Source organism: Stigmatopora nigra, chromosome 15, assembly GCF_051989575.1.
Source record: "Stigmatopora nigra isolate UIUO_SnigA chromosome 15, RoL_Snig_1.1, whole genome shotgun sequence".
Lineage (NCBI taxonomy): Eukaryota > Metazoa > Chordata > Actinopteri > Syngnathiformes > Syngnathidae > Stigmatopora > Stigmatopora nigra.
Genome location: NC_135522.1, coordinates 6,062,885 through 6,079,196, shown reverse-complemented (window position 1 = coordinate 6,079,196; position 16,312 = coordinate 6,062,885). Strand labels below are relative to the sequence as shown.

General features: G+C 41.9%; 4 protein-coding genes across 4 annotated transcripts; 2 read left to right on the top strand and 2 right to left on the bottom strand.

Moving 5' to 3' along the window:
• Nucleotides 1–454: 454 nt before the first annotated feature.
• LOC144208895 (C-signal-like) lies at nt 455–3,718 on the top strand. Its single transcript, XM_077734968.1, has 6 exons — nt 455–701; nt 1,497–1,551; nt 1,728–1,915; nt 1,980–2,141; nt 2,500–2,610; nt 3,405–3,718. Exons 1-6 carry the CDS (start codon nt 510–512, stop codon nt 3,516–3,518), a joined length of 822 nt encoding a protein of 273 aa, XP_077591094.1. The 5' UTR covers nt 455–509; the 3' UTR covers nt 3,519–3,718.
• Nucleotides 2,482–6,731, bottom strand: LOC144208893 (E3 ubiquitin-protein ligase TRIM39-like). The gene is made up of 6 exons (XM_077734967.1): nt 6,139–6,731; nt 5,618–5,713; nt 5,320–5,550; nt 5,173–5,195; nt 4,986–5,104; nt 2,482–4,911 (listed from the first exon to the last, which is right to left on the bottom strand). Exons 1-6 carry the CDS (start codon nt 6,670–6,672, stop codon nt 4,352–4,354), a joined length of 1,563 nt encoding a protein of 520 aa, XP_077591093.1. The 5' UTR covers nt 6,673–6,731; the 3' UTR covers nt 2,482–4,351.
• A 503-nt stretch (nt 6,732–7,234) lies between these two features.
• Nucleotides 7,235–9,804, bottom strand: LOC144208594 (mpv17-like protein). The gene is made up of 4 exons (XM_077734523.1): nt 9,279–9,804; nt 8,795–8,865; nt 8,684–8,713; nt 7,235–8,436 (listed from the first exon to the last, which is right to left on the bottom strand). Exons 1-4 carry the CDS (start codon nt 9,583–9,585, stop codon nt 8,218–8,220), a joined length of 627 nt encoding a protein of 208 aa, XP_077590649.1. The 5' UTR covers nt 9,586–9,804; the 3' UTR covers nt 7,235–8,217.
• A 742-nt stretch (nt 9,805–10,546) lies between these two features.
• On the top strand, nt 10,547–16,306 carry crlf3 (cytokine receptor-like factor 3). The gene is made up of 9 exons (XM_077734459.1): nt 10,547–10,712; nt 12,635–12,760; nt 13,524–13,731; nt 13,789–13,876; nt 13,955–14,132; nt 14,205–14,433; nt 14,881–15,019; nt 15,093–15,205; nt 15,313–16,306. Exons 2-9 carry the CDS (start codon nt 12,644–12,646, stop codon nt 15,588–15,590), a joined length of 1,350 nt encoding a protein of 449 aa, XP_077590585.1. The 5' UTR covers nt 10,547–10,712; nt 12,635–12,643; the 3' UTR covers nt 15,591–16,306.
• The last annotated feature ends 6 nt before the right edge of the window (nt 16,307–16,312 follow it).

The window sequence follows — 16,312 nt, the reverse complement described above, 5'->3', positions numbered from 1 at the left end:
ACATCATAAAGTAGGCAGGCAAACCTGGGATCCTCACATTTGATTGGTAGCACCATCATGTTCTCAAAAAACAATTAAATTACATTTTTCTTATTTGATTACACATCAATATTCCCACGACAAAGGTATTGACGCTCCCTTTTAGTGTAAGACAAAATTGTAAACAACTGTGGATGCAAAACCGGTTTACTGGCTTCCAGAAAGTCTATTGCTTTGACTCTTGCTTTGCATAACATCCATCATAAATAAATGCAAACATTCTACACTAAAGCATGCATGCAAACCTGCATGCACCACATTAAAATTAACTCCATTTGAATTTTCCCTACATTTATCATGGTTTTGCATCAAGTCAATTGCTTGGATCAACTTGTCTGAATTATTGTGTTGACTAAGCAGTATATCATTGCAACAACCCAAAACACACCCCCTTTTTTTCCCTTTTTTTGACGTGCAAGCATGGCTTAAAGGATGTGGGCGGGATTTGAGTTAACAGAAAGAACACAAATATGGACGCGCTACGGAGCGTCTTTTCGTCCACGGCAGCAACTTCTGCAGAAAATAAGATGGCATCTAACGTGCTTATCACCGGGGCAAACCGGGGCATCGGCTTGGAGATGGTGCGCCAAATGGTGGAAGATAAGGGGCGAGTTAAGAAGCTTTTTGCATGCTGCAGAGACCCAAACGGGCCCAAAACTGAGGTGGGTAGAGTCACGTGAACGCTTAACAGCAGGGGGTGGCCAGATCTGGTCCTCAAGAGGACCCGAATCCATCCTTTCCCCCCCCATATCTCCCTCCACCAACACAACTGAATCAAATCATCGAGATCAGTCTGAAGCTGCACAACTTGTTGATTAGTTCATCATTTGATTCATGTGTGCTAGAGAGGGGAGATATGGAAAACATACTAAATAAATACAAATATTATCTTTTTCAAAAGTTAAGTGGATACTGTCCTGTGCTTCAGACTGAAAAAAACACGGCTGTTTTATGTAAACATGATCTCAGCTTCTAAAATACCATCAAAATGTGGTCAAACATTTTGAAGCAGTACTGTGATGAACTTTACACCGACTGCAAACAGCTGATATGACAAGTCAGAATGCACTGATAATACTGGATCTTGACCTACATGAAATTGATTTAATAGTGCTAAACTCACACCTACTTTTAATATTCTGCTATTTTGGCTATATTTGGATTTTGCCTCTAATGTTCACCATTCCGCCATAAAACACATTTTGATGGCAAAACGTGCAAACTTTCAACATGCTACTTGTCTTAAAGTTTTTGCCCCATTCATATAATTCACCCATTAAAAAAACTCCATTAATGCTCATCTTTCCGTGCCATTGACGGCTCTAAATGTCCAATCTGTTTTTACTAAGAGCAGGCAAATGAAAGCTGCTCCCTATCAAAATAAATAAAGCATCCAGTAGCGTCAATGGCAGCCAATAAGTTAACAAAAAAAAGTGACTTTAAATTCCTTTTTCCAGGCTTTGCAGGACTTGGCAAAAAAGCACCCGGACATCATCATCATCGTCACTATGGGCAAGAATACTTTTTGACATCTCTTTTTGCCACATTTAAGATGACATTTAAATCATTACTCTATGGCATTAAAAATATTCTAAGTTGAAATACATACTATGGCAATTTTTCAAGTGTGTGTAGTGCTAGAACTTTGGAAACTCCTGATCTAAGTGGTCATTTTTCTTCATTAATAGATGTAATTGACCTGGAAAGCATCAAAGAGGCAGCCAAGGTGGTCGGCCTCAAAGTGGGCGAGGAGGGCCTCAACCTTCTGGTCAACAATGCCGGGATCGGTCTGGAAGGGGATCTTCAGGAAACCACCAACAAGCAAATGCTAGATTCCTTTGAAACCAACGTCTTGGGGCCAATGAACGTCATCAAAGTAAGTGGCCAGTTTGAGCCTTTCACCACAGGAATGGGTCATCCAGCATTCGGATGTTTTGTAGGAGTTCCTGCCACTTCTGCGGGTGGCGGCAAAGGCCAGCAAGATTTCAGGAATGTCCTGTAATAAGGCAGCCGTGGTTAACATGTCCACCTATGAGGCCTCCATGGACGTCACCAAGTATACCTACTCGGAGGCAGCTGTTGTGCCATTTCGCGTCAGCAAGGTAAATATTTTCAGTAGCTTTTAAGATATTACAACTTTGATATCATGATTTATCTCCCATAATATTACTATGTAAGACTTAATTCTCATGATATTGCGACTTTGATCCACAAATATTCTGACAAACCTTTTGCTCGTATTGTTTTATTTTTTAACTTTTGTTGACTGTGTTTTTGAGCCTAAAGCATATGCGCAATTTCCGTATCTTTCGGACTATAAGTTGCACCCGAGTATAACATGCACCAGCCAACCAATACACAATGAATAGGAAAAATATATATTGCAATTTTATTTGATCAGAAACCAAGAACAAACATATGTCAAAGTAACAATAGTAAAATTCTTCTTCTCATTTTCAGGCAGCTCTCAATATGGTGGCTGTGTGTGCTTCCGAAGAGTTGAAAAAGGAAAAAATCCTGGTCACCTTAATGAACCCTGGCTGGGTCCGTACAGATACGGGTGGGGAACATGTGAGTTGTCATATAGCGGCACACACAATGAATGCCTACCAAATGCTTTGTACAGAGTTAAAGCCATTTTTCTTTATGTACACATGCACTACCCACACAGAGCCCAACCCTTTATATCATATAAGTAGTTCACACAGAGGACATTTGAACTGAATTAGTATTATGCTATTAATCATCAATATATAACAAAGCTCCAATACACCCTAATAGAAAAAAAATGGAAAGACAGAACTGATATTTAAACATCCTTGTTTGCAGTATAATGCATGAGAACACACCTCTTACTGTCCCAAGGGGATTTTCCATTATGCTGCCACAAAGGCAGATGGCTATGTTGTAGAATTTATGGTATAAGGTTACACTCAAGTGTAATGTTACAAAGATGAAGTAGTTCATCTCAATGTCTCCTTTTTTTTTAACCTAAGAAAGATACATTTTGATTAAGGTGTAATTTTAGGAGGATTCATTTGCACCATAATCTAATTTAGTCTAATTTAGTAAGAGTGATGAGCCAAACGGAAGCACTGAGGGATAATTTTAGCCAGGCCACACCCTAAAAGAAATGATGCCTTTAGGATTAAACGACAAAAACAAGAAAGACCAGTTGTATTGAAAACAGCATGTTATTATAATTCATTTGAATTATTTCACTAAAGCAAGTGAAAATAGTATTACCCGATCACAGCACAAATACTTTCCCCCTTGTCTAAACTCCTTACTATATAATATAGATTTTTTTATGAAGTTACAGAGTGCCATTCTTAATCCTTTTTTTTTTTTTATCCAACCTGCAGGCAGAGATTGACGTCAATGTGAGCGTGAAGGGGATACTGAAAGTGATGGGCACCATGGGTGAGAAACAAACTGGCATGTTCCTGGATTATCAAGGCAAAACCCAACCATGGTAGTCAAAATTAATCCATGCCTATTAAACAACAAATACTAATGAATTGCAGTTTCCTAGTTTCTAAATGGGTGTAGTAGAGAAGTTATACACTAGGGCTACCTAGTGGTTAACAGGAGAAACACAATCCATTGTCCAACATGTTTAAGTGAAATAGATAATCATAAACATGTGTGAACTAATTAAAAGACAACACAAATGAAATGTGGTGTATGTAGTTTTTCCATTTCACGTATGCAGAGTTCAGTCCCTACTTAACAACACAAGAGTTAATAACAAGTACAACAATACCTGCTGTAGTTCTAAGCATTAAGATTTTTTTTTCCTTTGACTTCAATATTTGTGAATAATAATTAACTAACAAAATGTGTTCTAGGTACAGCCTAACGAAGATAGATAAATCACATACCGAATTTTCTGCACTGCAAGGCAATCAATTTTTCAAGTGAGCTTTATATATGATCAATATTGGTTAATCATTGTATGCAATCCCCATTAGTAAAGCTCGATCTAGTTTATGTATAACACAACTCCCAACTATTACTACTACTACTACATCTCCATCTAGTGGATCTAGGACACAATCCCCTAACACCACCACTACTACTACCACTATTACTGCTACTATGTACTGCGTTTTATGATCCAGTGCACCTTATTTAAAAAAAAAAAAACTAATTTCAAGATAGGCCGCATTATTGTGCTGAAAAGATGTTATATTGCAGAGGAAATGCTGAGTTGTGAGTTGAGCTGCCAGTTTGCCATGTAAAGTACTCCAGACAGTATGTGTTAAATAAGTGCCCTAAAAGGGTTTAAATTTAACCGTTTTCAGTCCCATCACCACGTAGCGCTATTCCACACGGCCACTGTCACCGGGCAGATCTTGAGAGGGTTGGGATTGTTCCCGTTGATGTTGGCTCCAGGGCAGAAAAAGGGAAACATCTTGTCATGGAAGAAGTCGCTAAAGGTATAGATGGGCGTCATGGCCACCGGATCGGAGAACATTACTTCCCCGGCGTCGTAGTCCAGTTGCACCCGAACTCTGCTCAGTTCGCCCTCCACGCGTAAAGGCGTGGCTGGCCGTGTCATGGCAGAGTACTCGCCCTCGTAGTGTGAGATCATCCAGAATCCGCCTTTGGGGCAGCCTGAGATGCGGCCTTTGCGGTCGATGGACTCGCGGACCACCCCCAGCATCCAGTCGTCCTTGTCGCCCACTTCCACCTCCCAAGCGTGGCGACCCGACGTGAAGCCCTCGGAGCCCAGGGCAAAAACAAAATGGCCAAAACGCTCGGGGTTATCCGGAAGCTGTTGGAGTGAGCCGCTGTTGGCCACACAGGTTAAGTCTTTGGAGATAGACAACCAGGGGTAGGCTGTGTTGGGGTCCAGTGTGATGGGTGCTAAAAAATAATAATAATAATAATTAGACAAGCTGGATTTTTCTTCATAAAACAAGCATTGAACAGTCTCTTACTATACTGGACCATCTCTACCATCTTCTCCCAAACGTGATACTTTAGGGAACTGACGTGTTTGGCCACGTTAATTAGGGCTCCAGATAATTTTTCCGGATCCTTCTGTGAGATCTGGGTTCTTCAAAAAAAATAGTTCAATAAAATTGTGTCTGTGTTATAATGTCGAGTGGAAGTAAATACATGTACCTTTTCTTGGTCTGGGAATAATTCTGCAACAAAAAGAGAGTTTACTTGTACTTGCAATGCAACTTTAAAAATGTTTTCCACTTTAACACTCATTTTATCAAATTGAGCATTTTCAAGCAGATTGGAGATTTGAAGAGAGAGCCTTGCCTGCAGGAAACGCGCTTGGCCAGCAGCGATCTCATTCTCCACAGCGATGACGGCGTGCGAGAAGGTCAGGATGTCCCTAGTGATGCCCTCTGCCTTTTTTCTCACCATCTCGTGTTTCTCCTCCGCTTCTCGTCGGAGTGCGGACAGCCGCGCCGCTTCCTCCTTTTGAATGAAGTTCCGCAGCTCCTCAAACTCTTCTTTGACCTGCTGCTCTGTGGCCTGGGTTTGATTCTGACAAAAAGCAAAACATTTGGCTGACTGACGCTCTGTGTGGGTATGTGGGGCCCTTTGTTGATACCTTGATGTGCACCGTTGTGTCATCACACTCTTGCTTGGCCTCATACAGGCGCCGCAGGGTTTTCTTAAGCGGGATCAGATCTTTTTTCAACTCCTCCTGAATTGACATAATTCAACCAAATTGTAACAAATGGGCACATTCTCAGCATCATACCTGAATTCAGTAAAAAAAATTAATAGTATATCATACCTCAGTGCATAGTGATTTATAAAAAATATGCTTATTTGTTGTTGCTAGGTAGATTTTTAAAGGGCTCGAACATAGCTGCTATTACTATGAGTCATATTTTTCATTCAAAAAAATAATAGGAACAATATTCATATTTTAACGCTCACATGCTTCCATTTACAGGTATTGGAGTCAAACTTGGAAAGCTGGCAGTGATAAATACAAACAGTTTTGGCACTTTTGACAACGACTGTCGTTTCAACAGCAGCCAGCAACCGGTGGCTCTAGAGGCGCACATGGCTCTTCAACTTTTTGCCTTTAAAAGTTTTTCTGCTGGCTAATACTAGCCTTACCTTGAGGTCATGCGCCCCTTCATCCAATGGGCAGACTCGGTGACCCTGATGCTTCCTGGAGGTATGGCACACACAGCAGAGGACCTCCAAGTCATCCTGGCAGAAGAGCTTAAGCTCTTCCCCATGGGCGACACATCTCAATTCCTCCCGTGCCTCCACCCCATCCCCCCCGAAACCCCCCTCGCCGTCCGGGTGGCTCCGCCGCTCCCTCAAGAAAGTGTCGGCCACGTTCTTGAGGGACAGGCTGACCGTTGGCTCGGTCAAGGAACACTTCCTTCGGCAGACGGGGCATTCGCGGCGGGCCTTCTTCTTGTTCCAGAACTGCTGCAGGCAGGCCCGGCAGAAGCTGTGGCTGCACTTGAGCACCACGGGTTCCTTGAAGATCTCGCAGCACACCGGGCAGGACAGTTCCTCTTCCAGCATGGAGCTGGACCGCGACGACACGGCCCTGGGGCGTAGGGTGCTGGTCGCCTTGGAGGTCTGGAGGAAAGAAAGCATCCCGGGCTGAGAGGAAGCACGTGGGCGCGACGCCATGGTTCTTGGAAATGCTCGTTCCTCCGCTGCAGCGGGTGGACTACGCTCGCTTCAGGCGCCACGAGGTCTTTTGGTCAACAAAGACTTGAAAAACAGGTTGAGGAAAGGCTACTCGCCACTGCAAGGGGTCATGTGACCCGTTTTACGATTCTGACTTCTAGCAATGGTTGGAAAGAGACAACAGAGTCAAAGCGCAACAGGTTAGTGAACTTTATCTGAACCAGAACCACATAACAATGATATTGAGACAGCAGCAATGGTGGAGTAATTGAAATCAAAACAAGGTTGAAAATAACATCTTAATTCGGGCTGGGTAATCCAAATTTTCTCCCATTTTTTTATTAGTTTTTAACTGAAACACACTTTCTTTGCTAAGTTGATTGTCCAAAAGAGACATTGTTTGAATAGTGTAGAGTAGTAGGTAATTTTTTTGTTAGTAATGTAAGATTTTTTTATTATATGACTGTTTGTGTGTAAACTGTACTTTCATCTTTCACTGGGTATTTGAAAAAAAAAGACACAAAAGCAATACAAAATCTTTATCCCTGTTATTTTATTTTTATCAGGGTATGGCTAAAAACAATAATTTCTGGTTTCCCCTAATTCTGGGACAAATGTAACACAGGGAAAAAAAACAGGTCTTTTGTTATTTACTTGCCATGTAGTCACCTGATAACAATCATAAAAGCGAAAATAGTGCATATAGTTCCACAACTATAAATATGGGTCCTTAACTAATACAGCAATGCATTGTGTCCATTTAACCTTTGAGGATTTCAAGTATGATAGGATGACCATGTCATTTCAATAGTTTTGTATCAAGAGACCCTGTAATGTTATTGTCAAAACATGAGCTGCAAACCTGTCTTGTTCAAATGCCTCAACCAAGATGACTGGCATGTGTTTGCGTTTCGAGGTAGGAATGACAAAATGAACAACATCAACACAAACACTGCACATCCAAAGGCACAAATGGCGTCAGGTAAAATGTGTGACAAGTGCGTAAATTGACTTCCAGAAGCTGCATTACTTAGGGGGGCTTAAGAGGACCATCAAACTAAACACAAAAGTATTGGATCAATAAATAAATAGATAAATAATTAAAGCTATGAGTTATAAATATAGAATTAATAGTCTTTTTTACATGTTTTATTATCATTATTGATATTAAGAACATTAAAAATCTGGCCCAAAAACACAGAGGTGTGTAAACTTTTAATATTTTGGGCCTCGGTTGTATTTTAAAAGGACCGATTAGAAAATGTATTCAAATATGTTTTTAAAAAATATACATTTATTCCAATTTTAACTCTATTTTATATCATTAGCATATATTTTAAGTTAACCACCTTGATTTTATAGGCACATTTATACCTGCTAACTGTTTAGAGTGTTCGCAGAAGGCCTTTTCAGTAACTTTTTTCTAATTAGCTACAGCACCACCTGTTGTCCTGGGATGCATTTCTAAAAATACAACGTCTGGCGAGGCTGTACTTGGCCGTGACCTCTGACCGAGGCGGCGCTTCACTCGGCTCTGGAACGAGACTAGTTGCCCTTCTGGGTTGCTTTGTCACGCTTCCTGGCCAAGCGGGCCTGCCGCATCTCCTCTAGGGTCTTGCGGGGGTCCATGACGAAGGCAAGCGCCACACCGGCGGTCCCATCACCGTCTTGCCGCGAGAAACAGAGGAAGGTGGCCCACAGGAAGGCGCAGCAACCCATGAAGGCCGTGCGCATGTGCAGAGGCAGCAGGGCGAAATTCAACAACTGCAAATGTGTAGATATTAACACAATCAACAAACCATTTTTGTTATTGAATCGACCCATTGAAATGGGTCCAGCGTCCATCACTATAACATGACCATTCCATACTTATCACGTTTGCACGTGATGAGGGGTCATTTATAAATAAATATGCACACATTCTTCATTGGTGCATTCTTGCTGATGCAAATAGAACAGGGGAAATAACTCATGCAAATAGAATGGAATATGAAAAATGACTTAATCGTACCTGCATGAAAGGCCAGTACATGAGTCCAGTCTGCAGAAAGGATATACATACACAAGACTGTCATACTCTCTCATACTAAATATTTCTTTATGTTCAAGAACATTCTCTGACCTTCCATGTGTTGAAGAACTTTTCTCGCCAGTCTTCAAAAATGTCCTCTTTGCCCTCTAGGTAGCTAACACCTGAAAAGACAAAAAAAATAAGTGGAGAGCACACAAGCGGATGAAGATGCCTAAAATTATCTTTAAATTTACACTTGCAACCAAAACCGCAGTCTATCTGTCTTTTTTTATGTAGCTTTTTGTGAGCAGGGGGTGCTGGAGCCTATCCCAGTCAACTAGGGTTGGCCAGACAATCACAAGGCAAGCATGCTCATACTTCGGGCAATTTATAGTGTTCAACCTGCCTACCCTACATATTTTGGGGATGTGGGAGGAAACTACAGTCCCTGTAGAAAACCCACACAAGCCCAGGGACAACATGCAAACTCCACACAGTGATCGAACCCTCGACCCTGAATCCATGATGGTTTAGCCTGGGATATTTGACAAAGACAAGTTTCTGATGTGGACAATATGCTTGCTTTCTCACTCACCCGTGTAAAAGACACTGGTTGCCAACGGAGAAGCAAAGCTCTGGTCCAGCAACAGCTTCCGGAAGAGCATCCCAGCAGACTTTCCAGGAAAACGTCGCTCCAGCGCCCTCATCCAAAAGTAGTTAAAGTTCCCGTGGAAAGTGACGGCCACCACGGCCACATTGCGCGTGTGGGTCCAGTCCAGACGCTCCTTGTGGGCCAACAGTTGGTGCACCAGGTCACCTCCAGCAAATAGGCCACCGTACAGCGTCACGTTGGCCAACCAGGGGAATCGCTTGACCGCTTCCCGCAGCACAAAAGCCCGCATGGCGATGCCGAAAATTCCGCTTACGCCACACGTAGTAGTTTCTTGCGCATCTTGGAAATTATGCGCCTCAAAGAGTGACGTCACGGATCAGCTGAGAGCTGTCAAAGTGGAAGAGACAGCCGGAGTCTGCGCACAACCAACCTTCTCAGTCAAGTGACCAATCCTGCTATAATCCCCTGCGTGCTTTCCTTCGTGTGTGGGGGTGTGTGTCTGTTTTTTTTTTATTCCTGTGTGTGTCTACACGAGACACCCACACAAAGGAGTTCACCAAAGGCATCAAAGACAGCGTCACTGAACCAGTCCCGTCATCAGACGCTCGGGTATATGAAATACATGAGTTTTTTGGGGTATAAAATGATGTCCCTTACTATATTTTCAATAAACTAACACTCAACTCCATGTAATCAGCACGTAATCCTCAGGTTATAAATAACCGACAAGAACCAGAGTAAAAAATAATTCACAGAACACTATACGCAATAATTATAAATAGATCTCTATTTCTAAATGCAGATTTGGGTCCTATTTATTAGTAATTCATTAAATGCATGAATTCTTGATAAACAGCTGTTTTTTGTTTCTTTTCACGAACAAAAATAACAATGATAAGTCAAATGTCTATAACCAAGTTATTTTGTGTGCTTAGGCATATATAATAATAAAATCGTTAAGATTTAAATAAGAATTAGGAAGAAAACAAAACGTAATGTGACGATAATTCGTGGATACTGATTTACTTGTACAAATACGAATTCATTCATCAATGTACAACTGTTGCGATTTCATTCGTTTACTCACACACGACTAATGTGGGTCATTTTATTGAAGGTAAAAGTGTTAAAACATTTATTACGTTATCATCATAGGACACGCTCACTAACTCATACGCGTAAAGAGCGTCAAATGATCCCAGGACTGGTACCTCTTTTCATTGGTCGAGTTACATGTCATTAATTTTAAAACTGTCACTGATTGGTTCATTTTTCTTAAAGCCCCACACAAGTGTCATTCGTAGATTTGCGTTCAAGTTGAAGTATGAACTAAAGCGAGAGTCACTGTGGGCAACCGACGTTGCTCTCAATCTGGACATTGTCGACGAGATGAAGGACAGAAAACATTAATTTAAGGTACATATCACGAATCAGGACGAAGTCTGACCTTTGTTTTATCTTTCTGAGGCACGTCGAGCATTATTTCTCGTTGATGATCAGAGTTTCATTGTCTTTTTGGCCACCAGCTAACTTAGCCTCAACTTTCTTGCAGTCTTGTTATTGTTTCTCAATTCTAAAGTATCATAAAATCTAACATATTTTGTGCTTCAGTCATTTCTCAGTAACAACTACGATTATTCCTGACTTGTGTGTAAAAGCGATCCATTACTTCTTGATGATGAAATGAATTCTTGCTACATTCACTTAAAAACCCTGCGGGTTGATAAGAAACGCTCACTTTGTTTTGGTGTGACTTAATTTGGTGTTTTTACAGGGGGAACATATTCCAAAAAGTAATTGTGCACGATTTTTCCTTTCTTGGTGTCACATCAGTTTCCTCCATATGCATTAAAACAAGATCGATGTAAACTGAGTCTATAATTATGGCATTCTTCTTTTTTTTAGACTCATCTTGTTGTTTGGCTGGTAGTGCCATCTTAAAAAAATATATATTCTATTTTCCATCTGATTTTTGCTTCTTGTGACTGGAAATGAACTACTAACTCATTGCCTACAATTGCCAATGACAGTTGCCCAATTAATTCATCTAAAATGGGAAGATTGACAGTTCATCTTCCCAATACATTTTTTTCCCGGAAAAAAGCTTCACTTCACATTTGAATGAAAAATGAAGTATTTTTGCCAATACAGCATTATGTCTAAAATATGAATCATCTAACTATCCGGCTACTTGTCATCAAAAGTCATAAGGCAGCAGCTATATATAACCTATGAAGTATGGATCATAAGCGTATGCATGGTGAAAGTGTGGTAATTGGATGAAAAGTCTAAAAAAAAATGACGGAAGATGTTGCAACATGTAGCAACATGTCTTCTGGTTGATAATAATTATGTGGTTTTGCTGCTTGAGTGCCTGCCATAACTTTGCTCTTTGTCAGAGCATGTGTGGCATTTAACACTGAAATGCAAAACCATCCCATCTCCAAATAAGATATCTATTCAAATGCTCTCATTATATCTCGTCTATCTGTCCTGAATCTGTCTCATGACCCTGCAAACTCACATTCTTATGCATGCTGACCTAAATACTTCCTCAAAAATAACCACTTTATCCTCAAATTAAATCCGAGGTGGAGTTTATTGCAACTGAATTTCAAGTTTTTTTTGTTTTAATCCTGCAGCTGTGTGTTGTCTTCCCCCCAAAAGAAGGACGATACACTTGAGAATTAATAACTCAGGCCTTTTTATTACTGGGCGAAACCAAATGTAAAAAATATTATAAAAGGCTGGACAGTCATGGAATTTGAGAAGCGTGAGAGTGTGCAACTATTGTTCCTCACTTGCATGCCTGCATAATTAAAACACATTAATTGGCAGCAGTACATGAGCACCATTGTTGTTTATTTTCATTCACTTTAATCTGTAGATTTTTTATTTTAACTTTAAATGTTTCACTTGCAGTTCCGTTTAGAGCCTTTTTGAGAGACTTCCTCTTTCAATTTGGCCGAGGAAATGCGCCTGACCGCAAAAAAAAAAAAAAAAAACACTAAGAAAACTCGGAAACAACCGGAAATAAACCATAACAATCGTGTTTTAATATTTTAATATCACAAACTGTCTGGTAAGTGGAAGATTGCAATTAATTGGAATAAGTAAAATCGTTCACTTCATGAACCAGAGTACAACCCAGTTTTTATCAAATCGCTTTGGATTGGAAGTCAGCAAAGGTTTTGGGTAGAAGAGAAAAAAATGATGAATTACAAATTGTCTCATGCAAACGCATTGGAAGTCAGAAAACCCCAAATTTGTTGTTTTTGTAACTTGGCAAAGTTTTGCAAGATTCTGTGTTCATACTTCTTTTTTTTTGTATATTTCAGCGAGCCAGGATGTCGTTGGACGTGGACGTGCTGCTGCAGGAGGCCAAGGAGAACATCGAAGCGGCGCAGAACTTTCGTAGTGAGCTACAGCAGAGACTCAACGGTCTCAACCTGGCGCGTAAACAGGTGCACTGTGGACACTTAGGAAAAAACACAAGACTCAAATTCTATAGACTATAACTTGATGGTCAATTTTAAACTACCCAAATTTAACCAGGCAGGTCAACAAAAAGACTTTATAAAAAAAAAAACCTTAAATGAACCCTACTTTGCTCATGCAAAACTGTTGAAACTTATCCAAACGAACGCCCAAGGGAATGTTTTCATTTCTCTCCCAAGCGGTGGCATCTCTTTCTTCCTGTTATGATTTTCAGCCATGCGAACAGCAGCAGTGTTCGGTAAACAATGTCTCAACTTCCTGCCCCTCTCCACTCACAAACATTCTCCCCTTCGACAAACTTTTTATCAGATCGTTCGCCGTAAAGTCCCGACCACGTCTACTCATTGCCGAGAGCTGCTCATCGGTTATTTTTGGGAGCTCATCACTCCCCCGCGTGGCGCCGGTTGTCTTCAGGAAGCGGTGGCGACATCGTCTCCGCTGGCCCATTGTGTCGCGAGGGCTCTATTGCGGCGCGCCGTTCACTTCCTGGTGTCTCTTTATCACTTTCTCTGCACACACGCGCTATTAATGTGTGGAAGTTTTGCAAAGAGGAACAGAAAATTGAGTTTAAGACAAGTAGCTGGAGGATGAAACCCTGAGGGACTCCTAATGTGGAATGAGTGGCGGTAGATAGACGATCCAAATGCTTTAGAAGTATATTGTCATGGGTTGCAGCCAGTGATTTAGATTTTTTTCTTCTTTTTTTTGCTGTGTTTCGATGTCCATCAGGTGCGAGGCAGTTCCGGCCAAGCACGCGAGGCTCTCCGCAGGCATTTCGGCGAACTGCAGGCGGTGGCCACCCAGCTCCTGTCGGACCGCCTGAACGCGCTCCTAAACGAAATAGACGTCATCGAGGCGGACAGCGTCAGGCCTTTGGACGACTGTCAAAGTTTGGTGGAGTTCGGCATGGGTCAGGCCGACGAGCTCCTCAAAGAAGGTAAGTGGGAACACAATGGCTACCCGACAGGCACTGTTTTACACCGTTTTCATGCAGGCGAAGCAGCGCTGCGATGTGGTCTCGGTGAGAAAGAAGACAAACTGGGTAGCTTCACCAAGAAGGCCATGCACATCCACTTGGACAGGTGAGCAGTAGTCATTGGAGACGGCTGTAGACTACGTCCACCATTGCATGGAAGTAACTTTTTGTCGCTTTTGTGCAGCCTCCCGGAGGTCCCCGTGTTGGCTGATGTCCCATGCGTATCGGCGCAATTGGACGACTCACTGGCGGTTCTGCTCCGTGAGCGCGTGTTCTGTCACGGCTCGGTCGCCTCGCACCCACCCGTCCTCATCGAAGAGCTGCAAGAGCGACCTGGCAGCATCCTGGTGCGCTGGGGAAAGGTTAGCCACTTGACTTTTCGCGTCAGCGCAATATCCAAACCTCCGTAGCTGAGTTGTGGGTTTTGTGGAAAGGTGGACGAGGACTTTGTGGCGGCTGATTACCGCCTGCAGTACAGGCGCTCTGGTGGCGGCGGGGGACAGTACGAGGACGCCTACGTGGGACGCGACACCGACTTCTTGGCGCTGGGTTTGGAGCCAAATATTGACTACATCTTCAGGGTGTGCGCGCGTGGCGAGGGCCGCACAGAGTGGAGTCCCTGGAGCGTGGCGCAGACCGCCTACACCACCATGGAGCCGCACGGTGGGTTGTCCAGTTAGGTTTGTTGACGATGTATTTGGGCAGTATTTTGGCTAAGGTGGCATGATTGTGTGTATTTTGTCTTTCTGTATTTTTGAGTGTGTTTTTAAGTTCTGAGGTTTCTTTGTGTTGGTTGGCTAGTCTTGTGATTATAAGTTTAGGTCAAGAGTCAAAACTTTGGTTAAAAAGGGTGCCTTTTTGTTAATGGTCGTTTTTATTGTTGTCTGTTGGTTGTGTGCATTTTTGTCAATAGCAGTTTTTGTGTTTTCTTGTGTTCATGGTATGTGTTTTGCTATTGTGTCTTCACTGTTGGTATTGTGTCTTTGTTTTTTGATAGTTTTTTTGTGTGTTGTATGTATGTGTTTATTTCCTTATTATGGGTTGATGTGTTTGGTGTATGTTGCTAGTTGTTGGTTTGTTCAATATTTTTATATGGGATTTTTTTTAAAGAGTGGCGTGGGGGCACAGAAGGTTACGTTGTGAGCAGCCGACGCAACATCGCCCTGCGGAATGACTCGTCGCCGTCCGGCTGCCCCGTCCTCTACTCCAGCGCTCCGTCCTACTTTTGCGGCCTTACACTCAACTTCAAGTAAGCACTGAACATGCACACTGAGGCAAATGGCACACCACGAGCATGCACTGAAAGTTTTTGTCTGTTCAAGGATTACAGCCAGCGGACAGCCAGATCGCCGTGACAGCTTGGGTATTTGCATGGATTCGGAAAATGGACAGCGCTCGCTGCAGCAAGATCAAGCCGTCTGCATCTCTACTAACGGTACAATGATATATATTGAAATAACTAATTAAGTTTGAAGTCAATAAAAAAAATTACATCAAAGTTTAAATGTGTAAATGATATTCATACAGTTTGACTTTTTTCAGGGGCCGTATATGTGAATGGAAAAGAAATGACCAATCAGCTCCCGCCCATCACCTTGGGATCGGCGGTGACATTTGACGCAGAGGTGGTGGGCACCGCACTGCTGAACAACGATAACCAGGTGGGCCGCAATGGCGACGCCGCTGGTTTGAAGCTGCGCGTCACCATCGGCTCAGGCAGTCGTGAGGTGGTTTTCGATTGGCTGCTGGAAACGGCGCCAGATGGCCTCTTCTTCGGATGCGCCTTCGCACACGCCGGCTGGAAAGTGCTCGTCTTTTGAAAGGACCAAAGGTAAACATTTCAAGGACTCCTTTGCGTCACTCACATTGCAGACCTCGCCCTTAAATCCTGGATTTTTTCAGAAGTACCACCATAGTGTCGTCTTAAAATTCTTGGGTAGATGAGACCTGTTTTTAATTCCTCAGCCTTCAAAAGCCATTTGTGTTGGTTTAAATTTTTGTTTACAATCACATCTATTCAAATGTTATCTTCATCAAGACTTTTTTTCTTTTTTTAAACAATTGACAATCGCTTTTCATAAAGAATATTACAGATTTTTCTTTAGTCAAGACTATTGTTACGTTAGTGTAGAAGGTGCCAATCGATGGAGAAAACTTGATGCAAGTACTTTAATAGTACAATGTGTAGTGGAAAAGTATGATTCAAAGCATGGGACTTCCCTTGTTTTTTCTGAAAGTCATTCCTAAGTTGCTCATGAAAAAAAATGTGACGTTTAGCTTACTTGCGTGTGTTCAGGTACAAAGTTTTCTCACAAAAGCACATTTTGTGTGTTGTAATGTGGATTTTACTACTAATTAATATTGTTTTTGTCTTCATAATGTGGAGGACTACTTGTTCTAAAGGAGGTTATGTTACCAAAAGGAATTCTTAATATTTCCCATTTTACAAACGTGAATAACCATGCAAGTGACTTCTTTTTTTTTTTAAATACATGCTTCACATCTGCATCTCTAAATAAATAATTCACAAAATTCACCTGAT

Coding starts and splice junctions, on each gene's coding strand:
- LOC144208895 (XM_077734968.1), top strand. CDS start 510: ATGGACGCGCTACGGAGCGTCTTTTCGTCCACGGCAGCAACTTCTGCA. Junction 702..1,496: donor CAAACGGGCCCAAAACTGAG/GTGGGTAGAGTC, acceptor TCCTTTTTCCAG/GCTTTGCAGGACTTGGCAAA. Junction 1,916..1,979: donor GGCCAATGAACGTCATCAAA/GTAAGTGGCCAG, acceptor GATGTTTTGTAG/GAGTTCCTGCCACTTCTGCG.
- LOC144208893 (XM_077734967.1), bottom strand. CDS start 6,672: ATGGCGTCGCGCCCACGTGCTTCCTCTCAGCCCGGGATGCTTTCTTTC. Junction 5,551..5,617: donor ACACAACGGTGCACATCAAG/GTATCAACAAAG, acceptor GCTTTTTGTCAG/AATCAAACCCAGGCCACAGA. Junction 5,196..5,319: donor GCCAAGCGCGTTTCCTGCAG/GCAAGGCTCTCT, acceptor TTTTTGTTGCAG/AATTATTCCCAGACCAAGAA.
- LOC144208594 (XM_077734523.1), bottom strand. CDS start 9,585: ATGCGGGCTTTTGTGCTGCGGGAAGCGGTCAAGCGATTCCCCTGGTTG. Junction 8,866..9,278: donor AACCAGTGTCTTTTACACGG/GTGAGTGAGAAA, acceptor TTGTCTTTTCAG/GTGTTAGCTACCTAGAGGGC. Junction 8,714..8,794: donor AGTTCTTCAACACATGGAAG/GTCAGAGAATGT, acceptor TCCTTTCTGCAG/ACTGGACTCATGTACTGGCC.
- crlf3 (XM_077734459.1), top strand. CDS start 12,644: ATGTCGTTGGACGTGGACGTGCTGCTGCAGGAGGCCAAGGAGAACATC. Junction 13,732..13,788: donor CGACGAGCTCCTCAAAGAAG/GTAAGTGGGAAC, acceptor GTTTTCATGCAG/GCGAAGCAGCGCTGCGATGT. Junction 14,434..14,880: donor CACCACCATGGAGCCGCACG/GTGGGTTGTCCA, acceptor TTTTTTTTAAAG/AGTGGCGTGGGGGCACAGAA.